A 22,713-nucleotide genomic window follows, 5' to 3' on the forward strand; every position below is an offset into this window, starting at 1 on the left:
TGCAACTTTCACTTCCGCATTAGTTTTAAATCCTTATTGAAGTATATATCTTATACTAAGACAGTGTGCAAGCTTTGATTTTCAAGAGTTTCTTTTTACATGCAACAACATGGCAAGTAATTTCAGCAATTTGATGACGTGAATATTTAAGAGAAAAATTGAAGTACTAAGACTTATATAGTAAGTTCACTAATTCTTACAGAACCAACATGCATACGGTGTACAATAATATGATGTCGATTACCATCACATAAAGAGTAGGTAATATAAGCACATGAAATAGAGAACTTGATTTCAATTTGACAAAATACGTGTGTCAATGCAACAGTGAAGCACAATACGTTTCATCATTAGTTGTTTCAGTGATGTTGATTCAATTGCGTGTCATGTCAAATGCAAACTGGTGCATCAGGTATACACTTGTCATTAGAAGTATAAATAGCACGGGAAAGCAGTGCGAGTACAATAATCGTGGAAAAGTGCAAAAAAATGAAACAAATTCACAGTTGGGAACAGGACACAATGCATATGTAAGTATGTACATGATACAGTTTATTAGGAATGGACAATTCACAGGAGTAACCACCTGTTATGACAAGGGATGTTTACCACACACACAATGATTATCGTTAGTACATTTTATCCACCAGCATATTTAATCTGATGTAATTCGTAAAACAAAAACATAGCACCATTGCAATACAAACAAACTACCAAGTATATTAACACAAAAAAAGAAAATATTCATCAACTATTATAAAATGTTCTCATTCTCTATAGAGGTTGGGTTTATTGTTCAGACTTGAGTACTAAATAAATTTGACATTCACAACAACAGTGTCTACACACAGACGAACTAAGGTGCTTAAAGTGCTGAGATTCAGCAAAATTTAGTGATCGATCGTATTTAAGCCGTTGTAACCAAGAGCATGAGTCCTCTTGAAATGAAGTCACAATATACTTGATTTGTGGCTCTAATACAGCACTGTAGTATAAAGACAGCCAGGACTGGCTTTTAGTTGATTGTATCTAATTGGGACCCACGCTACCCTGCACATTATAAGAGAAAAAAGAAGAAAAAACTAGGTGGGTGGACCAGTGCTGTACAGAAATCCAATAGACAGTATATCTGAGATATGTACGATATATCTCAGCACAGTATTGCTTTAATAATTGAGACATCTCGCTTATTCCAACCAAAATCCTTCAGCATTGCTGATGGCGATCACCAATTTCCCTTCAAGTTGTTGTTTGCTTCCATAAGGTGGCAGAAGAAGTTGGTTGAAACATGTGTGTGCCATGGGCAGCCTAACAACAAGTAAAGTCCTCAATAAAGCGATCGACCTTACTTTGTATTTCATTAAGCTACAAGATGTCCCGTTAAAGTAAACATACATGTTTTGAGTGGTCGGGGTTCGAACTATTTTGAAGTTAAGTTCCTGCAAGCCGCCCACTGGCACCCTGTCACTGCCGGTGCAAAAGTGCAAGAATCTCTTTTGTAAATCTCTCGACAACGAAAACAGGACGTCCCAGAAATGAAGGATGGTGGGGTCGTTGTTGACATAACCCTTTAAAAGCGACAAACTATTTTTATTGTTTGAAAAATGAAAACTTACGTAAAATAAACATTAGCAGTTGATGCATTATTACAACTCGATGGAGGCACTGAGCTTTACCTGGTAAGCGGTGTGCTTTTTGAGGTCTCGCAGATCAAAACCTGTGTTACCACAAACTAAAGTTTCAAGCTCTTCGGGACACAGAAATGACAAAGCATTTGATGAACACACAGTGTAAAATCCGTGGTAAAATGCCAAAAATTGTCTGAAAAATATCAACAAGTTCCATTGAAAATTGTTCACAGCAGTTTAGGTTGCTCAAAAAAGTCAAATTTATCACAGAATCGTCTGTTAAAGCAACTACCTGTAAATCGATTTGTTCAGCTTATAATTGAGCAGAGCCTGCACATATTCGGTTCGATTTTTCTTTGTCACCACTATCCTATCCCCTCCAGACTTCAGAGGCACCGTTCTAACCGCACCCAAGTCATCTTGGGAAAGCTGAAATGTCAAACCAAAATCCTCTTCCACATTCCCTTCGTATTTTAGCAGTTCTTCAAGGCCGTGTGTCATGTCCTGAGGAAAAAATTAACAGCATCAACACCTAATCACAAAGAAAGAATAAAAGACAAAGAGAGAACTCGTTTACTAACAGGATCAATGCTTCTGTAGTCCTCCAGTGTAACAGAAACAGCTCCTATGGGGTGTGATGAAGAAGTTGATCCACTTGTTGTGGTTTGCTTCGTTGTATTACCTGGGTCTTGCAATGGAATTGTCGGGGCAGAAGTAGCATCGTCATGATCCGACGAAGACGCGGCGGTCTGTGCCTGCGGTGAGGTGCTTCGTGGGGTCGATGAAAGCAATTTCCGATAACAAATCATTGGAAGTCGAATGTCCAGAGTTATGCAATTATAAACAGCTAATCCCATCAACTTTGCATAATTTGTAAACAAGTTAAGGAATTCATGAAAAATTATTTTATTTGTTTTGTTACCAGCAGGCCGTGAAATTATTTTGCCTTCTCAGCCGTGGTTCATAGAAGTTTTTAAATAATTATATAATCTTAAACTTTCTAATAAATCTGAAAAGATACAACTCCAACCAGAAAAAGATCTGATGAATTTTCACTGGCATTGTCAGCAAACCAGTAACTCCGTGATTTCTCGTTGTAAACGAACGTGTTGTAGTCAGGGGATAGGACCTGTATAAAAATGATGCGTTTATATCTTTATTACACGATTGCGTATAGAACCTCTGAGTATTACTCTGGCGTTAAGGGGCTTAAGCATTGTTGTCACGATAAATTAACTGAGAAACAGTAGCAATAGGCAACTTAACCCATTGACATGAAACTGCTATTTAGAACCAAAGAAAAAGAGCTCAAGTGGACCCAGTATTGACGTCAATTACCAAGAGCACCATTAAACTCAGCCGCCGAAGTGTCCTTATGTTAACACTCTGTCGAGACATGGTGTTGATGTCATTCATACCTTACGTAAGAGCAGCAGGAACCATTCTTTTGTCAATCCACCCATATCGTACCCTGGTTCTCCAACAAATTCGACGCGAAGTTTTTTCTTTAGTTGTTTTCGATTCCTTGGCATAAATAATTCATAGGTGTTATAAATAATTTAGTTTCCGTGCACCTTGGAAAATGGGGTGTGGCGCGTACAATAGATTACACTACTTCATGATTTATAAGATGTCTTTCAAAATAGACAAGAGTCCATCGATATAATTGAAAAAACACAAATGAGCTGATGATGAGGCAAATGTCGGTTAAACATTTATGACATCAACGCTCACCCGTAAATTTGCTCAAGAGAATCCGATAAAAGGTGTTCCCTGCGAACTTTGATGTTGAGGAAGAGTTGACTAACACAAGGCGCTCTGGCCGGTCGTCTGAAAAGAATTTTACAAAAAGCAGATGTTTCAGATATTTCATCAAGGGCAATATATGATTTTTTGCATTTAAAACACCTTTTAAAGTTACATTGAAAACTGTTATTTGCAACGTTATGAAACTGAACCATAAAGGAAAAATTTTTCAATCAATCTAATCCTGCTCACACCTCCTAATGGATGCAACCAGTTCATCTCGGGCTGTCCGTATCATCTGCCGCTCCTGATCTTGCTTTAATATGCGCAACTTGGCGACCAGGCTCAGTATAAATGGATATTGACAGAAAGTGAATCTGAACAGAACAAAAATTTGAGCAAAATCTTAAACAATGACATCTTAGGTAAACAATGCATAATGAAGAAATTATTTAACGCTGACAATGAAAAAAACTCAAACAAAACAAGAAACACACCCAGAATGAGAAGCGGGGTTTTCCCATTGTCGAAACTCAGCCATGACGTCAATGTGATCAAGGCTGTGGTTGTAGAACTCTCGAAATGACACCAGTCGAGGCTTCACTAAATTATTAGCTTTGTCTGAAAAAAAAAACACATTTGCTACTAACAACACAGTCATAATTCAATATAACAGTTAAAGATCTCTTACTTTAAGGACATCAATACCTACCATAAAGTAAAATCTAAAGGTTGCAATATACATAACTAACACCTTTCTTCAACATAAACGGCAAGTAATTAAAAAGAAGTGCGAAACTAATAAATTAAAATCGTACTGAGCAAAAAAAAAACTTTCATGGCTGAGGGGATCCACCATCCACAACTTGTCATCGGGGGTAATTCATCGGACTGACCAGGAAATAGACGCAAAGTAACAAATTGGTGCAACCGTTCGACCATTGGCCGGAAACGTGGCGTAGACAACCTGGCAGGAAGCAAAGACCGAGGTTACAAGTGAAATAACAAAGTTCAAAGCAATCCCAGACACAGCGACTGGCATAAACTGTACATGCCTGGCTGTAACAAAACCAATATAGCCATTACGTAAAGTGATATTAATATGCCAATTAAGGAGTGGCTGCATATTTTATGGCGTCATTAAAAGATCCAAAAGCTAATGAAATACCGGCAGACATATAACACTGATAATTATAATCATAAATAATAAGAGGCTTGTCAATTAAAGCATTTTAAATTGAATGACCTTTATTGTAGTTCATTAAAGGCCCCTGGGCAAGATCAACGCCAAATTAAACAGATTACGTCACCAACCTTCTTAACCAGTGGGTTATCATGAGCTGATCATGGTCGTTTAGAGTCGCAATCTGACGTAGCAAATGCGCGTAAACAATGTAGGTTTCGATTCTTGCAAACATTGGATTTTGCAACAGAATAAAATATGCTCGCAAATCAGATTCTGTTTTTTCCCTGCAAGGAAAAAAGTAAAAGTCTTTAAATAGTTTACCTTTACGAACAAGTGTAACACTTTAATTGTGAAAACATTTAACTGTTATCACCTAATTACAGGTAAGAAGTTTCATAAAAAAAAGTAAATAAAAAAAAGACATACCCTTTCCATTCATTTAAAAGACAATTAATGACCCCTTTCAACACAGTCTTTTGCACTTCACGAGGCTAAAATATTACATAACTGAATTAGCCAGAAGTATTTTTAAGTAGCATGCGTTACCATAACAGTATTGTAACATACAGCACATTGTTTGCTTACAATCAAAACACAAATTGTCTTAAAATTGGGTGGGAAAGCTGCATTAAACCAACAAGCCATACATCAAAATACAGGCGGTGTATTAAATCAATATTAGAAAGAGATTGTCTCAGTCACAAAAGACAACAGAAGGAAAAAGAAAAACACAGAAGTCATAATTGTTAAGCTCACAGCAACCCTTTATATTGTTTCAGAACAAAAAGAAACCTGTGTACAACTGGTCTTTAACAACGAGTGAACAATGAGTCTGTCATCACAAAAGTGAACGATCATTTTATTGTGGAACAAAAATGGCCCTTGAACTTGCTACATTCGAGTCAAGCAGCGGGGCGTGGGGGGGAATTTCATTGGCAAACATTCAAGACCACTTTAGAATCTCAATAAGTGGTGATAGTTAAACGAGCCGACGAAAGACATGACTATTGGCTTGACTACTCAGGTTGATTGATGAGAGAATGAGCTCACAATACAATGACGTATATTTCTGCCTTTTGGAACAATAACTGTTTGAACTGGGAAGCGGGCACAATTCCATGGAACATACACCATATTGCCACATATAACTTACCATTTCCAACAAGGTCTCATAGACCATGCCAACAAATTTCTGTTGCAAAGATGGGTCATGCAGATGATTCGGAAGTGAGGGACTGCTTTTGCCAGAGTGACTGCCAATGCTTAAAGTACTTGGTCTGAAAGATTAACACAGTAACATGCAGATATTAACAACTAAATATACCACATTGCAACTGCTAAATTGCAACAAAATATCACCGCCAATATTCATTGAAGTAACATCAATATAACATTATTATAACAAAACATTATTGGTAATAATGATTGATATAATATATTACGTGAGGAAATACCAAAATAATGAAATCCTCAGTAACAGCAAAAAAACGGAATGTTTATATAATTTAAACATACTGTGGATAAAGCCTCTATTAAACCACATTTACTTGATGTGATACAAACAAGCTTCATGCCTTACATGCACTCACCTTGTTTTCTTAAAAGCATCATTGACTGATTTGAAAGAGTCAAAAGTTGTTCGATAAAATTCCTGAAGCTTTGATACTTTCTTGGTTTTCTTCCACTTTTCAACTTCTGACCTGTAATATAACATTTGAAGTGTCAATTAAACTGCATATCACATAGGCAATATACAATGATCATGTCCAGTGATTATCATGTTATTATATTATACCCTTTAAAGGGGCTAAAAAGTGTTGATAAAATATAGTAATAAGCATCTAAAAAATACACAACATCTCTCAGTCTATTTTACCTAAACTGCTTTAATGAAAAAAGCACAGATGGTCGATTTCCGTTGATTTGTGGCTCAGAAGCACACCCTTTCTTCCTCAATTCTCCAGCACTATGACAATTTAAATGACGCGATGTTTTGCTGTTTTCTACACCATCACCTAACTCTTGCGAGTTTAATGCCTAGAAATGAAGATAATCTATTCAGAAATATTGAAATATATATTTTCCTATGGTTGGTATCAAAAAATTTGCGACAACCAAATCATTTACCTTTAGCTTGCTGATGGTGTTTGGTGATTTCTGAGGTCTCTTAAGTAAAGATGAATTTTCACTCTTGACTGTAATTTTCGGAGGAGTGGGAGGAGGAATGATGTTATGAAAATTTTCAACAAGAGGATGAGACGCAGAAGTTACAGAAGATGAAAGATCACCTTGTTCGGAACGAAACGGAACTGGAGTGCTCTTGGAATCTTTGGCAGTGCAAGAAGATGAAACTTTGCAACCTGATACCAAACCTTCATCATCATCCAAGGATGCTGATAGGACTGGCAAGTTGCCTGAGTCAAATAAACAACAGACTTCAGGAATCACAGACAAAGACATTCGATATTCTTTACAAGGTGGTTGTACGCACAAGTTATTAAGTTTCATAAGCTTTATAGTCGTTTTGGGTTTCCTTACAGTTTGATTTAGGTGAACATTCAGCTTTTATTCCCGACAAAGGTTCTTTCTGTGAACTTCGAGACAAATTGAGAGCTCTTGTCTGTTTAATTCACATAACATAAGAATGTTAAACGATATACAGTTATATATATATATCATAACATAATCATATCGCAATAATCATAAATAATCATAATATCATATCATAACAAATTTAGCAAATGAAAGTTAGTTAAAACCAGCAAAATAACACAGAATTCATCAACAAAAATCTTTGTTTACATCATAAGTTAACACAATCGCAAATAATTTTTAAAAATAGTTGTATACACAAGACATTACAAAAAATCAAACGTTACTTGAATGCACATATATGCATTTCTTAAGCTCAGCATCTAACATATTAATGACATCAAAACATGCTTGGGTTAACAATTAACATTATAGCCTTGCACAGATGCTCTTAAATAGCAGCAAGTGGATTGGAACTTAAGTGTAACATGGCACACAACAATAAGACTGGAAAATTTGTAATGATCGATTTGTAACTCTTATTTTGATCCTTTCAACACCGGACATGTGTCAGCTGCCATTCACATAATTTCTTACAACAAAAGGTCACAACCAATACTCATTGTTTTGCCCATTTGCAAACTTTTCTGCCAGGGCAAACAGTGCTATAATAACATATTAATATTCAACCAAATTATATTTCTGTTAAATACCTGTTCAGTTGTAATTGGTGGAAGCTTTGCAGGTCTAACATGTTCATTTTTACAGCCAGATGCATTTAGTGATGTGTTTGAAAACATACCACAATCCCAGGAATACCAGGCTTCTTACTATAGCACTGACTCACTGACTGATAATAATCAGCACAACAATGCCACAAGAATTACATTAACTACATAACCGGGAGCATTCTCCTTGTCAAGGAATTTACTTAAGAAAATCAGAATGACGGCACGAACTTGTCAGAAGATGCTAATATCAGAATATGGATTCTAATACACAAGTGTAAAACCAAATGACGTCAGCAACTTTGTAAGCTAAGTGATTCCAAAACAGGGACATCTGGTGCACACTCGCCGTTACTTGTGCACACCTTTCGTTGCGTACTGGTTCACACCAGTCTTTGAAAATTACGCTGTCCGGTGCAAAAAAAACTTACATTCCATACGGGTCTGCGAAGAAGTCTAACGCAAAAGTACACAACCATGTCAAAATGATCGCGTTGTTAGAATTGGGGTCTATTTCATGAACTTAATGTGTACTACACGTCTTAAACGTACCACTTGACCAATGTTCCTAAAACAAATTTAAATAAGCTGTACAAAATACAAATTTCATGTAAAGCTGTAGAGCTTCCTCGCATAACACCACCTTTAACATGGCGTGTTCTTACCTTTGTCTGAACTTAGTGTAAATGCAGTACACTGAGTACAGTATACTGTATTTATATTAGCATAGGCATTGGTTTTATAAACGTATTGCGCCGCCCGGCGGTAATTGTTTGCTTACTTTGCTCTCCGATCAATGAAGTTGGTTTCAGTCTCAACGTATTTGTCTTAAAAAAGTAAACTTTCCAGACTACACAACGGCTATATAAGTGCCACTTGCCAAGTATAAATGGCGTGTATGTCACTTCTTAAAAGTAACATGTCGTCCAGGCTGTAAATATGGTTGACATATGCCGGTGACATATATGTGTGGCGTGCAGTGCCACAATTTTGTTGTGTAACCAATTATGTAACAGCTGTAACCACAAGTCTTCCTGAAGATCAGGTTAAACTAAGAGTTAAACATGCTCTCACGAAGCAACAAAAATCCCAAATGAGAAGACGTTTCATTAAAAGTTTAGCTTTGAACGATTTGTAGCTGGTAGGCCTATAGACCAGGCCTATAATTTGGTGAAATTTTTAAATAATTTTGAGAATTCTTTAATCTTTAACGCAGCAGACCACAATCTTAGTTGTCATTTCATAGCAAACATGTGAGGCACCTGCGAGAGATGTGTCAAAACAATTGTAATCATACGGCAAAACATTTCCGTTATTTGCGAGATACAATTGTTGTGATATAATTTATACAACGCTCGATAATTTAATTAGGTCGGAAACACCCACCACATAAATCACATCCTTTACCGGTAATCGGTACAGCTTAGGCGTATTGCTTTGTTTTACAAACATTTACAGCATAACAGTGCCGAGTGTGGTGTAAAATAATTTCAGAGCGTCTTAGGTTAAGAAAATGTTACAAAATCGCGTTGTATTGTGCTTGGTCAGCATTTTGATCTACAAAGCTGCACCAATAAATGGGAACGTTTGTAGTACATTCTATACTGCCACCTCCGCGGTGGACACTTTTCCTCTCACCGATCCTTGCACTGAAGTTACCAAATTTTCTTCGGAACCTGCAGTGGTCTTAGTTCAAGGAGGTGAAATACCTGATGGAGAAGATTGTAAGGTAACAGTTTGCCAAAATTTTTATCCAATGTTTTGGTTTTTCTTAAATCATAAATTATCGTAATTTATTTTTTTTTGTCGAAAGATGAGTCGTGCGTGCAAGACTTCCCGCCCACTGAACCGCCACCCCCACCACCATCGCTTGAACTTGAATGTGGGGAAGACGGCGAAGTAAAAATAAGGTGAATGTGTGGTTATAATTTTGGTCTCAACATATTTCTACCAATAATAGAATTATAGTCTTTAAGAACAACAACGAGTTTGGCAGAACATTTTACGGGAAGTTTTACAACTAAAACATCAAAGGTTGTTTAAAATAATTCTTTAGACTCTCCGCCGATACTTTGGATGACTTGCAAGTGGAAGAGAATGACACAATTGCGATATCATCATTACCTGTACATGATCTGAACTCAATTGACCTCGGGTGTGTGGCCAATTCAACTCACCCCGAGTTTAATCTCGGAATAAATAATTGTTCAAGCGTGGAGGTAATTACGTAATCTACCAAACATTTAATCTAAATAACATGTTTTGTGCAACTTTTGGCGTATTGATAAAATCCTTGGAAATTTTTTAATTATAAACGTACGAAAATAATGTAACGTGTGTTTCCATGCATTTGCTTCGAATGAAAAAATCTTATTGCCCTTTTCACGTTTTAGTAATTGTTATTATTTTAATTTCAGAGCACAGGCGACCTCCTTCAAGCTACATTCACTGTACGCCGCCATATATACTTCAACCAATCTCAGCCCATACAACGTTACAATGATTCCTGCGTAAATTTAACTTGTGAATGGAATCTCACAGTGGTGGTCAATAGCTCAGCAATTTTCCCCGAAATTAAGTAATTACAGAAATACATTCGTGCTCATAATTAATGTGCATTTATAAATAAATATCATTTTTGTTCATTTTTTTCCAGGAAACTGGAGTTGGACGCGGTCGAGGAGAAAGGAGAATTCGATGTCGGGATTTCTTTCACAAACGACTCCACTTATTCGACCGAACTCCCCGAGAACTCACAGGTCAAAGTCTCAGATTATGTTCATGTGAAAGTCGATTTGACCGGAGTGGATCTCGACAGTTCCTTGCACTTACAAGTAACTAAAGTTCTCAAACGAATTGAAAAAAGTTTGTTCGTTCCAAAAACTTTGAATTATTTTGTAGTTGACAGAATGCTGGGCAAGACCGAAAGAGATTGCGACTGGTAGTCCAATGTACTCCATCATAAATGACAGGTTTTTTATTAAATTGTTATCAAAATTCTAGTCGCTAAATTTTACTGATAGACGCACTGTCATTTGCTGACTATTTTGTTGAACGTTTCAGTTGTCCAGCTGACAATTCATTCGATCCTGATGACGCAATCATGATTGACAGAAATTATGACATAAAATATTCAATTTTTAAATTCCGCTCTTTTGTCTGGACACTTAATCAAGAGCAAGCGATCTACGTATATTGTGACGTCACTATTTGTCATAATGATGTTGGATTTGGATGTGATAGTCAGGTAGATAACATTGATATGAAACGATACATGTTCGTAAGTATTTAAACGTCTGCAGACAGCAAACAATAAACGATAAATCCAATTTCCTCTTAAGCCTGCATGTCCTGGAGACAAACGTCGCAAACGTGATTTGGAATCTTCCCAATCTCAGCACCGTGTCGTCGCATCAGGACCAATCTTCATCGCTCAAAACAAGAAGAAATATTGTGAACAAGTGCGTTTTTATTGGTCTTATATTTCCCGTTGTTGTGAAGTTTCATAAAAAATAATTAAACGCTTTCTTGTTTAGCTCAACGGAGGATGCAGTGACCTTTGTGAATTGCGTCATGATGACGTCATCTGTTCGTGCTACAATAGAAGAAAGCTCCAGGAAAATGGAAAGACTTGTGAAGGTGGGTGAAGTGATGCATTTTGCACTTTATAGAGAAAATTGCCTCGGATGATATTCCTGATCAATCTCTTCTTTCAGAAGCTGAAAATTATGAACTTGTGGATATCTTTGAAGAGAAAAATGACTCGATCCTCTTGGCCGCAGTTGCTCTTGTTGCTCTAGTCACCATCGTGGTTGGAGTTGTTCTGAAGCAGAGGAGCAAAAGCAAGAATGTCCTCAATGTCGCCTGATTGGCTGGAACTAACCCTGAATGTGCGCCTGTTCTTACCGACTTTCACAAAATAAGACAATATCATGTATTCTAGTGTGACATAATAAACATGTAACCACCTAACCATATTTGAAAGTGTGACTAAAATCCAATTACTTAATTCTTCGTAAATGTCATATATTTGTGAGATACAGTATGAAATTACAGCTACATACATAGCGACAATAAAGCAAACATTAAGAAACTACGTAATTTTAATAATTGTGCTTTTTATTACTTACTTGGCATAAACTACTCAAACGTGCCGACATCTCCGAATACCTTGCATAGAATTTCCTGTTGATAAATCATACCGTGAGCTCCGTATCACGCTTTCGTTTATTCCATCGTAACGTAATTTTTCCTGAGTCAGTGGGTAAAAAGCTGGCATGGCAGTTTTGGCGACGGTGAAGCAGCGCTGGCCACACTGCATATTGTAATCGTTCAGGCCCGATATAATTCATTCTACTAAAGCACAGTCTGTGACAAACGTTGTTATTTTGCTGTCTAAAGTTGACACTGTGCAGCAACATGTTTTTTCAATGAAGCAACAATATAATCAAGTTTAATCGATAGCAACATTTGTGCTTGTTGCTGTCAACCCCATAAGACAGCTATCACTGGCAATTATTCAAAATGCAACTTTCTGTTGATCGTGTATAAGTGGTCGGGCATACGTAAGCAGTTAAACGTATACACAACACAAACCGCGTAGTGGTTGCAATTTGCAAAGCAACGTCTATATAATCAGAGGATAACCAATCCAATAGACACATCTCTCGCAGGTGCATTATATGTTTGCTATGAAATGACAACTAAGATTGTGGTCTGTTGCGTTTGATTAAAGAATTCTCAAAATTATTTAAACATTTCACCAAATTATAACTTAGACCAGGTCTATAGCAGCTACAAATCGTTCAAAGCTAAACTTTTAATAAAACATTTTTATAGTTACAAAAAGAAAGACGTCAACAATACAAGATCTAAATATAAATGCTGCCGCAATATAATACCGCTTATATGTATATGTATACTTTTTGTCTTGCCCATTTTGTTTAACACCATTATAGTCAATGGTAACGGTGGATATTGCAACCATTAAGTGTCAAAGCAAAATATAAGCAAGTATAGAAGCTAAACTTTCAAAGCAGTTTGTATTTGTTTTTCATCGCGATGCTGTTGTTTGGTGATTTGCACGTAGAAATTATTGTTTTGCATTATAAATCGCAAAGTTCTAACTAAATTATACTTAATAAACAGGCATTTTATTTGTAAATTACTGAAGCAATCATGAAGGCTTGAACATTGTAAACCAGCCAAATGACTATAACCTAATTCTTCTAGTTGTCTCCCTTCAAAGGAGATTAGTGAAAAATCGCTTGAAGTCACGTGATCGTCCTGGCATTGTTTTTTGTATCGAACCAAACACCACTTTGCTTCTCTTTGAAACTGTTTACGTCCATTACTGGATTAACGCGACAATTTGCACTAGAAATGAGCATGCGTTGAGTGAGACCTCAATTGCTACAGCAAAATATTTCCCGGAAATTCAATTTTTATTGCATTGCAATGTGCAGCAAAAAGACGGTCACAACCAAAAGACTGGAAATCATAATAACGTAACAAAAATTGGCGATTCAGGGAAAACTAAAAACTGGATTTGTTTGACACGAAAGTTAAACACAACCAAAGTATCAAAAAAAGTCTGAATCAGCTCCAGACTTAATGTCGTGTCTCAAATCGCGCCTTTGCTTATTAATTAAGGAAGATTCCCCTTTACGCAAACGTCTTCTCACTTGGAATTTTTGTTGCTTCGTGAGAGCACGTTTAACTCTTAATTTAATCTCATCTTCAGGAAGACTTGTGGTGGCAACGGACACATTTTCATCATCATCTTTGAGATAATGTGACGGTACACTTCGCAACATTTCCATGTCTCTAAAAGGTCGGAGTTGTGAATTGGCAAGCGATAGGTCCTGAAGAGATTCATCTAATGGTCTTCCATGCTCTTCTAGTTCAACTTGTTCTTTTTGCTGGATACTTCCTGATTCAACATTATCAGATTCTTTCTTAACTTCCAGCTCTTCCTCTGCATCAGCTTCAGAAGACTCCAAATCATCTTCATCACAGTTTCCTGCTTCCCTGGTGTCATCTTCCGCATCTAAGCTGGATAAAGTGGGTTCTTCTTCATCACTAGCTGAAAGATCTTCATCCAACAAGGATGGATCATTAAAGTTTTCGTCATCTTCATCTTCCTCGATGTTGATTTCTATGTTTCCACTGCAATGAATTACAATTTAAATCAAATATCTAATTAAATTTAAAAAAAAATAACTTTAATTATAACTAATTGCAAATGTCAATTAAAATGACAAGACACAAAACAAATTGGAACTTTTACGGATTTAAAATACTAATTCATTGCATGAAAATTGTTACCCTTCCACAGAAACATCTTCTTTACAAATGTCTTTAAACGAAGGAAGATTTTCACTTTCATACCCAAATCTTTTGAGGAAAAATTCATGAACACACTTAACATCACGGTTGAAGTAAGACCTTGAAACACAGAACGTCAGTGCAGTTGTATACAAGCATTTTAAATACTTTTACCAAAACTAGCTTGAAACATATTTTATACAACGCAATAAAATCCAAAATAAAACAGGCTATAAATAAACTAAGATTGATGCGCAATTTATCACTCAATACCAGACTCTACTAACTCAGCATATCTGTGAGACATCGCGATCATTTGAGGGAAGTCTATCATGGTCACGTGATCATTTTCGTCCAACATCAAATTAAACTCATTAAAATCACCGTGGACCAGGCCGTGATTTGCCAGCTTAATAAGCAAGTTGAGCACTTCATCGTAGACAGATGCTGGGTCTGACAGTTCGTGAACCTTACAATTAAACACATCGGCAACTCAAAATGAGGTTAAACAAGAAATCTTTCACACAAAAACACACCAAGAAGTGCTTTAAATATCTCGAGTGTAGGTGCAAACAAGGAAATTGTTGAGGATAAGGAGTACAATAGCAAAACTTGAATATCTCAGTTAAAGTTGATTGGTTATTACCAAACAATTGTCTTACAAAGAACTATTAATACAAGCTGCCGAAATGAGTACCGCAATGTGCTTACTTGATGCAGAGGGTAAGCCTGCAGAAGCTCCATAACTACACAATGTCTGTTGTGGTCCACTGGCTTTGGGACTGGAAAACCGCGATCATATAAAGTTTGCATGTACGCGTATTCCTTCGTGGCAGCTAGCCGGGACAAATAGATCCACGAAACATTTCTTCTGTGTGCGTGGTAATCTCGCTTATTTTTAATTTGGCGAAAAGAAGTTCTTCCTAATCTGCATGCAAAGTACAAACCTTTAGACATTTTATAAAGTTTCAAACTGCGCCATATCATGTGAAAAGTCTGCAAGTAAAAACAAAATGTATCATGTCAACCTGTTCATACATATTTCAGCAAAAAAGCTTTCAAGCAATAAAAATTTGAATTATAGCCTATCAATCGAAGTCCAGAACAACAGATAATATCCCTAGCAAAAAAACTCTGAGCCAGCGTTTTTCCACATTACCTATGAATTTTCAGTGCCATTTGTTGACCATCAGCATCGCCGACAATAAATATATCTGATTCTTTTCCAACACCAATTTGGTTTCCAACTGAATGTACCACATCCCTTTGCGCCAAAGCATGCAATGCCAGATAATCATACCTTTAGGATAAAAAAAAATAGTATTAAAGGAAAACAGAAAACAGGAAAAAATTTTGAAAAATCTTCATTCACATACCCTCTGTTAGTGAGCCTGTAGCCAGAGTTCAATTTACTTCTTTCTAATGCAACAAGGCGATGCTTGCATAGTTGCTGAATGACTTTGTATGCTCCACCTCGCTTCAAATTAGCAATAAATGCGATGATGCCATGCGGGATTATCTCGTGATTTTTCATGCCCATTTCCACGGCCGTGAGCACACGAAAATCTTCTTGTGAAAGATATCGAAGCATGGTCACATCGAGCTTTCCCATCTTAATGTCTGTACACAACTTTCTATCAAATTGTTTATTCTATTCAGACAGTCACCTAGGAACAGCATACATTAGTTTAAGCAGACTTGTCCCATATACCAGAAACTAATGGTTTGTAATATAAATATCAGCAGTAATCAGACTTGGACAACTAGATAATTATAGTCATCTAATTTAATGAATTAGAGCAAAATGTCAGTAAATCTTATTCTAATCTAATTTAATTTGTAAGCCTCAATTTTAAATCTAATCTAATTTTTGATTTTGTCAAAAATGCTAGTTATTCCAACAGAGTTTTTCGTAGATGAAACAAAAAATCTCCTTCACAAAAGAAAATGATAAAAATCAAAGTGTTAAAGGTCTCTACCAAAACAGCCATGCCATCTGTAAGCACCAAGAAAGTAATGCTTTTGCAGCTGCGTATCTGCACTATAAATTATATGACGTTATCGATTGATGTATAATTTCATCAGAATACACTTATATTATATATATTCACTTACACGCAGATAATCACAAATTCACAGTGGTTATTGGTTATTCAGGATCTGTAACATTCATCGTATAAATCTAATTCTAGTTTCAATCTAAAAGCAAAAAGCTGAAAGAAATCTAATTGTCGAAGTTTGGAGGGATGTCTTCGTAAATTTTTATTTGGCGGGGCTCTTAAACTTAAAAAACTTTAAAATTTCAAGTAAAACGATTTACAGTCAGACAGTAGCACAGGCGCCATCGCCAAAAATATCCAGGCAGTGCAAATCTGAAAATTTTGCAGACAGTCTAAGAATAAAGACCATGATGATGCCGCACCAGCGCATGACTTAGACAGAATTGCAGACAGTGCAAGGTTTTCCCAGGCAGTTCACGCTCTACCTGCACTATAGGCAATGACGACTATGGACAGTAGCTTACGGTTATTAAATCGAAAATTTTGGAGGCACCCAAAATTTAGTTCATTTATTTAGTGAAACTCATGACATTTTTCTCTTGTCCTTGTTGCTATATGCCCGCTGTGCTTATTATTACATCCTAACTTGGAAGCATTCTTGAAGCTTGACAAAATAGGCCTATGTCATAGTAAGCAGAAACCCAACAAGGCGTCAAACTAGGCTATTCAAAATATTGAAGCAATCATATTTCAACTCCAACGAGTAATTTGTATTATGCTGCAATATTGCCTAAGTGTTGGTAAGCCAGTAGCCTATGGAATGCAAGTTTTCTTTCAATACGGGCTCAATAGGCCCGTTCGTCATTCTTAGAAAACTTTTTGCATTTCTTTCTCCTACCAGCAGTAACACTCTAAATTTAAATACGTCGACTACGCTGAAGCCTCTAATAACCGCCTTTTCACTGGGTTTGTTTTAATTTAGGAGGGGGCTGAACTTCTTCTGTACTGCTCAAGCCCCCCAGAAACCTAGCTCTGAGTGTCAGTGTTATTGCAAGCGTGAATGCACAAAGGCCTATTGCCTGCCATTAGTAAGCAGGAGGTGTGACACCTACATTACCGGCATTCATCAACGTGCACGCCGAACTAGAGCGGGTCGGCCGAATTGCGGCCATTTTTTTCTTATAGTTTCAAACAAGGCTGCCACTCGTAGGGATTTTACCCTACGGTAGGGTTTTTACCCTACGGTAGGGTTTTTTGGCCCCTTGTAGGGTGTAGGGTGACCCTACGTGTTTTTCACCTTTATTCATAGATTTCCTTTTGTTTAAAGTAAAATAAAAATAAATTCAAATAATAAATTTACTGAATAATGACAAAAACATAGTCAAAGCCAGGGGTGGCCAAACTGCGGCATGCGGCTCTTTAATGAATTAGCATTGTTGAATTAGACATGCATTTTCCCGGTCTAGACGAGTTGTTTGATCAGATTATGAAACAATGCGTTCTATCTCCTGTAGTAACAATGGACTGTTTGTTGTAACAATAGACAGTTGGACACTTTAGTTAAGTAAATTGTCAGATTGAAGCTGTTCGTCAGGGCTGACCTAGTTTTAAGTCATGGTTATGGTTATACCAACGATATAAAGATTCTTATCTTACGATTATCTGATTCTTTATATCGTTGGTTATACTAATAAGTAATAATTGTAAATTGCAAAAAGAGTTGGAGAAGCCCAGCAGGTGGAGACTGGAGAGTGAAACAGCAGATGAGCAGAATCAGCAGATTGAACAGACAGGATTACAGGAATCAAGTGATCTTGTTTTGATCAAGTCAAGTGATCTTGAATACGATACTTTTATCATTAAATTACAATAATTCTCGTTGTTGACAAGTTGACAACGGTAATGCCCAAAGAGGTGAGATCCAAAAATTCTAGGTTTCGATCGCAAAGCTACAGAAAGGAAAGGGAAAAGGAAAACTGGGCACAAGGATGGTTAAAAGTTTCGTCTCAGGGTGCATCAAAAGCATTTTGTCAATTTTGTGACAAGAACATTCTTGCTGGGAAATCAGAACCAATGAGGCATGCAAAAACTGCTCAACATTGTCAAAATGCTGTACAAGTTCTTGGTAGCACATTGATGGAGCAATATATCACAAGTAGTCAAGGCTGCATCAAAGCTGAATTAAATACTGTGGCCTTAATTGCAAGACGCAATATTTCTTTCAATTTCATGGCATACATGGTACCAACCCTGAAGCAAATTGCTAGTGATTCCAAAGCAATAAAAGATATGACCTGTGGTCGGACAAAAACAACATATCTACTAACAGAATGTCTAGCTGTTGATGCTCATGAAAGGTTAATTCAAGAGCTACAAGAAGCTAAAGGCTTTTCAATTCTCTGTGATAAAGCATCAGATATATCAATGAATAAAATCTTTTGTATAAACGTCCGCTACTTATACAATGGATCACCAAGAACACAGTTATACCAACTCATTAGGCTAAAAAGGGGAAACGCAGAAGCTCTATTTGCTGCCTTGGAAGAAGCATTGGTTAAAGACAAACTCACATGGCAACAAGTGGTTGGATATGCTTCAGATGGAGAAAATTTGATGCAAGGTGGTAGTAATTCATTTTTAACACGGATGTTAGAAAAGATTCCTGATATTTTTGTATTGAAGTGTTATTGCCACAGCATCCATCTAGTGGCAAATCATGCTTGCAAAAAGCTTTCAAAAACAGCTGAACAACTTGTGCAAGACATCTATAATTATTTTAAAAATTCATCCAGCAAACAGGAGTCATTGAAAGAATTTCAACATTTTTGCAAAACGGAACCACACAAGATGTTGAAAATGTGTCAAACCCGGTGGCTTTCTTTACAAATGTGCACCTCAAGGATAGTAGAACAGTGGAAACCACTGCAATTGTTTTTTACTGCAGAGGTATTTGAGGATCAATCAGCAACTGCTGAAAGAGTGCTCAATGGTCTAAAAGCACCTTATCTGAGGGCCACTTTTGAATTCATGAACTTTGTTTTAGATGAACTCACTGGGTTGAATCGTCTGTTTCAATCCAATGAATGCCAGCTGCACAATCTTTATCCCGAAGTGGTCCGTGTCATGAAAATGTTTGCTTTGAACTTTATGAAGCGATCTTATATCAAAGATAGTCATATCCACCATCTTAATGTTGACGGCAGCTCCCGCTGGCTTTCTATCCAAGAGGTTTATCCAGGCTTGATGGCAAGTGACACAATCAAAGAATTGCTACCTCATCAGAAAGAAAGTTTCTTGGAAAGATATAGGGAATGGTATAGGGAGGCAGTGAAGCAATTATATCGAAGGATCAATTATCAAAGGATCAATCAAACTACTTTAGTTCTGGTGCTTTTGAACTGAAACTAAAGTAGTTATTAAGTGCCATAAAACTGCCAAAATTTCTTTTTTTTTTGTTTAAACTGCGTAGGGAGATGTAGGGTTTTTTTAGCTGTGCTGGTAGGGTTAATTTCTTATTTTGAGTGGCAACACTCAAAGCCAGAAAGCCTTACAAAATGAGTTTAGAATGGGCTCGAAAAAAATATTTCCAGTTTTATTCTTTTTCTTATTCTGGTTTTATTTCATTCTGTCATGAGTGTTAAAAGAAAAACGTTAGCTTTCTCCTACATACTTTTTCTGGGCTTTTGGGAACACTCGGTTAAGCGAACGCTCAAAACCGCATTTTATGCATCCACATGAGCATCCTTTTGCGGACTCGACGTCACACGACCTGCTAGAGTATTGCCAAGTGTTGAATGCAAGGTTGCGGAGGAACATGGAAAGATAAGAAAGAACTTAAAACGACAAATGTCACTCTTTTAAAATATTACCATTCAATTTTTATGACATCGCTCACCTGTAATTGTATGGTTATGGTTTGTTATAATGAAATAAATGGAGTGTTACGCTTATAAGTTCAGCTTTTTAATATAAGAAGACTGATGCAAAGCAATTCCTTTTTGTGATATGATTATATATACAGTATAACTAAAGTGCTTCTTGCCGCCTTGAATAGATCTTGAATTCCATGCATGTACAGTATTTGATTGTTTTTAAAAGTAACAGAAATTAGATGTTAAGTAAACCGCCACAGAGACGTGACAGCGCTGGAATGCAAGCGAATACGACGCTTTTCTTTGCGTTTAGTCTGCCTGCATTATACACCTTGCGAGCTATTTTTCCTACTATCTTGATAATAAGTTGAAGATTGTATGTATTTGTTTTAGTGGACAGCGACCTTATCAGTGCAAGGTTCGTCAAAACTCTTTTACTCAAATCAGCCATTTGAAATCTCATATGAATATGCACATTGGTGACTGCCCTTATCAGTGCAAAATGTGTCACAAGTCATTTTCTTTAAGGCACACTTTAAAAGCTCATATGACTATTCACATTGGAGAGCGGCCTAATCAATGCAACACATGTTACGTTTACCGTTTTCCAAAAGATGATATAAGAATTCACAACGTAGAGCGAATTTATCAATGTCAGGCGTGAAACATGTCATTTTTCAAAAGCAGCCAATTGCGAACTCATATGACAATCCACACTGGAGATCGGCCTTTTCAATGCGAGGTGAGTTAAAGATCATTTTCCGATTGCAGTTTTTTGAAGAGGCATATGATAGTTCACACTGAACAGCGACTATACCATTGTGGAACGCTATTTAGGCTGAAAGATACTTTGTCACAGCATATGATAGTTTACACTGGGGCACGATCATACAAATGTGAATGTTGTGATTAGCCATTTGTACATAATTCTCATTTACTCATTTCATTTGATGATGTGAATCATGTTTTGAATTAATTTCTTTATATTATGATTCGACCATCTCATGAAGACATTGGAATATTGTAAATGTAAACAATGACAATAAAAAAATGACAGTGGCAGTAAATATTTATTTTATTTCTCTTATAACAATAACTATTTTGAATAAACTTATTGATACCAATCTTAATGTCTACCCCGAAAGCACATTAAACTATTCATAGCCTTCTGAAATATGAAATGCGTTCCACTAAGTTAGTCGTCATGAAGCTTGGGCCAAGTAGCCTATTACGTCCAAAATATATTTTATGTAACTTATTGCTTAAAGGTCGCTTTGTTTTTTGTTTTATTTGAATTAAATAAATCGTGTTGACTATTAATCTCGCTCATTCATACGTAGCCTATAGATTTTTTCTTTCTGCAAATATTTTACGGGATCCGTAAACATAAAAACGTATTTCCACATGAATATATTCGTTTAATGTCGTTTATCATTATCTTTTATTCCAATAGCTCATTGCAACAATGCTCCAGCTACAATAATTTTGATAAACCAAGCACGAACGCTGGTTAATCACTTGAGCAATCTTGGCTTGGGAAATAGTCTTTCTTGTAGAGAAGACTTTTCCTAAAAACATGTAGTTTACTGGAATAATGTCAAACGAAAACGAACTCGTACAGAGGAAAATGAAAAAGTTGCCAAAGAGCGATTCTTACCCTTCCAAGAACTGCCTCCCGCCTTCCTGACAGAGACGACATAGATTGCTCCATTTCTTTCCTTCGTTATCACAAACCGGTCTGTATTCTCTTGTACAGTCTCCTAAAAGCTCTCTGCACTTGCAAAATTTCTACAAAAAGTAAAGCAAATTTTGTGAATTTATATCGCAACGACTGTCTTAGCTTGCCTGTATCTAGTAGCATGCATATAACTACCCCGTTTCCAATGTAAAACTCAGGATGGTCAGGCCCGCACTTGTACTCTGCAAATATCAGAATTAAAAACAAAAAATTTTATCTTTGTATTAATACTGTTGTTGTATTACATTGCTTAAAATATTAAAAGCACTCATATTATATTATTTGTTTGCGATGAAACGTCACCGACCAGGACATTCTTCATGATTCACACAATTATCTCCGTGAAGCAACATAGGGTAAGGGCAAGTGCATCCAATGCGACATTGAAGTGTGCAAAACTTTGATATATATCTGTCCTCACACGTCGACACACAGCCACCGCAGGTCGAAAATTGTTGATTACCGGGACAGGTTTCATCGATTTCACCGTCGGGGATCTCCAGTAAGCCTAAAGCTGCGAGAAAGAAAAGATTAGGCATTTAACACCACAGAAGTCAAAGTCTAAAGTGCGCTAGAATTTTACATAGGAAAAAAACTTGTTTTTTAACAGCAAATCAGTAGAAGATCATACCTAGTTTGTTTCCAAGAAAAGCTGTTGCCAAAAGCATCAGTCCACCAAAGGTAAGATGCATTGTGTTTTTGATTTGTGTCACAAGCGAATCAAAACAAAGTTGAAAAGTGTTTTATAAATTCTGTGCTTAACAAAATTACTGCATTACGTATAATCGTATAGTTTAAGTTTAAACAATTTCAAATATTAAATCGCTTAACTTGGTATAACGGTTGATAAGCGTTTTACTTTCATGAACTATAATAATAACTTATAATAACTGTCTAATAATAACTAATAATAACTAGTAATAGTTACTAAGTGTAGAATAAAAATCAGAATAAGT

The 22,713-nt window shown here is 36.5% G+C and overlaps 4 protein-coding genes across 4 annotated transcripts; 1 reads left to right on the plus strand and 3 right to left on the minus strand.

The window, feature by feature from the left end:
• Positions 1-79: 79 nt before the first annotated feature.
• Positions 80-8,442, minus strand: LOC143449034 (putative E3 ubiquitin-protein ligase HECTD2). Its single transcript, XM_076949059.1, has 19 exons — positions 7,806-8,442; positions 7,099-7,180; positions 6,688-6,974; positions 6,437-6,597; positions 6,150-6,260; positions 5,714-5,837; positions 4,987-5,051; positions 4,689-4,844; positions 4,193-4,341; positions 3,872-3,995; positions 3,629-3,751; positions 3,363-3,458; positions 3,047-3,152; positions 2,650-2,757; positions 2,210-2,488; positions 1,921-2,132; positions 1,677-1,821; positions 1,396-1,568; positions 80-1,308 (listed from the first exon to the last, which is right to left on the minus strand). Exons 1-19 carry the CDS (start codon positions 7,890-7,892, stop codon positions 1,188-1,190), a joined length of 2,709 nt encoding a protein of 902 aa, XP_076805174.1. The 5' UTR covers positions 7,893-8,442; the 3' UTR covers positions 80-1,187.
• An 891-nt stretch (positions 8,443-9,333) lies between these two features.
• LOC143448694 (uncharacterized) lies at positions 9,334-11,474 on the plus strand. The gene is made up of 8 exons (XM_076948541.1): positions 9,334-9,544; positions 9,634-9,730; positions 9,877-10,039; positions 10,238-10,398; positions 10,477-10,654; positions 10,722-10,792; positions 10,884-11,067; positions 11,162-11,474. The coding sequence occupies exons 1-8, from the start codon at positions 9,334-9,336 to the stop codon at positions 11,327-11,329; spliced, it is 1,233 nt and encodes a 410-aa protein (XP_076804656.1). The 3' UTR covers positions 11,330-11,474.
• A 1,771-nt stretch (positions 11,475-13,245) lies between these two features.
• LOC143450474 (serine/threonine-protein kinase RIO2-like) lies at positions 13,246-15,832 on the minus strand. Its single transcript, XM_076951037.1, has 6 exons — positions 15,524-15,832; positions 15,307-15,447; positions 14,859-15,075; positions 14,435-14,616; positions 14,148-14,267; positions 13,246-13,988 (listed from the first exon to the last, which is right to left on the minus strand). Exons 1-6 carry the CDS (start codon positions 15,757-15,759, stop codon positions 13,403-13,405), a joined length of 1,482 nt encoding a protein of 493 aa, XP_076807152.1. The 5' UTR covers positions 15,760-15,832; the 3' UTR covers positions 13,246-13,402.
• Positions 15,833-21,443: 5,611 nt separating this feature from the next.
• On the minus strand, positions 21,444-22,548 carry LOC143449414 (von Willebrand factor-like). The gene is made up of 5 exons (XM_076949608.1): positions 22,389-22,548; positions 22,065-22,271; positions 21,893-21,939; positions 21,677-21,807; positions 21,444-21,587 (listed from the first exon to the last, which is right to left on the minus strand). The coding sequence occupies exons 1-5, from the start codon at positions 22,447-22,449 to the stop codon at positions 21,530-21,532; spliced, it is 504 nt and encodes a 167-aa protein (XP_076805723.1). The 5' UTR covers positions 22,450-22,548; the 3' UTR covers positions 21,444-21,529.
• Between the last annotated feature and the right edge of the window lie 165 nt (positions 22,549-22,713).

This window comes from Clavelina lepadiformis, chromosome 3 (genome assembly GCF_947623445.1).
Source record: "Clavelina lepadiformis chromosome 3, kaClaLepa1.1, whole genome shotgun sequence".
NCBI lineage: Eukaryota > Metazoa > Chordata > Ascidiacea > Aplousobranchia > Clavelinidae > Clavelina > Clavelina lepadiformis.

Bases quoted from the DNA above. Each gene is read 5' to 3' on its own strand.
- LOC143449034 (XM_076949059.1), bottom strand. From the start codon at position 7,892: ATGTTTTCAAACACATCACTAAATGCATCTGGCTGTAAAAATGAACAT. The intron at 3,752-3,871 runs GTGTGTTTCTTG...TGTTCTGTTCAG, and splicing joins AACCCCGCTTCTCATTCTGG to ATTCACTTTCTGTCAATATC. The intron at 3,153-3,362 runs GTGAGCGTTGAT...ATTTATGCCAAG, and splicing joins TCTCTTGAGCAAATTTACGG to GAATCGAAAACAACTAAAGA.
- LOC143448694 (XM_076948541.1), top strand. From the start codon at position 9,334: ATGTTACAAAATCGCGTTGTATTGTGCTTGGTCAGCATTTTGATCTAC. The intron at 9,545-9,633 runs GTAAGGTAACAG...TTTTGTCGAAAG, and splicing joins AATACCTGATGGAGAAGATT to ATGAGTCGTGCGTGCAAGAC. The intron at 10,399-10,476 runs GTAATTACAGAA...ATTTTTTTCCAG, and splicing joins GCAATTTTCCCCGAAATTAA to GAAACTGGAGTTGGACGCGG.
- LOC143450474 (XM_076951037.1), bottom strand. From the start codon at position 15,759: ATGGGAAAGCTCGATGTGACCATGCTTCGATATCTTTCACAAGAAGAT. The intron at 14,617-14,858 runs GTAAGCACATTG...TTTAATTGTAAG, and splicing joins AGGCTTACCCTCTGCATCAA to GTTCACGAACTGTCAGACCC. The intron at 14,268-14,434 runs GTTAGTAGAGTC...CTGTGTTTCAAG, and splicing joins ATGTCTCACAGATATGCTGA to GTCTTACTTCAACCGTGATG.
- LOC143449414 (XM_076949608.1), bottom strand. From the start codon at position 22,449: ATGCATCTTACCTTTGGTGGACTGATGCTTTTGGCAACAGCTTTTCTT. The intron at 21,940-22,064 runs GTCGGTGACGTT...TGATATTTGCAG, and splicing joins GAATCATGAAGAATGTCCTG to AGTACAAGTGCGGGCCTGAC. The intron at 21,588-21,676 runs GTAAGAATCGCT...ACATGTTTTTAG, and splicing joins GGGAGGCAGTTCTTGGAAGG to GAAAAGTCTTCTCTACAAGA.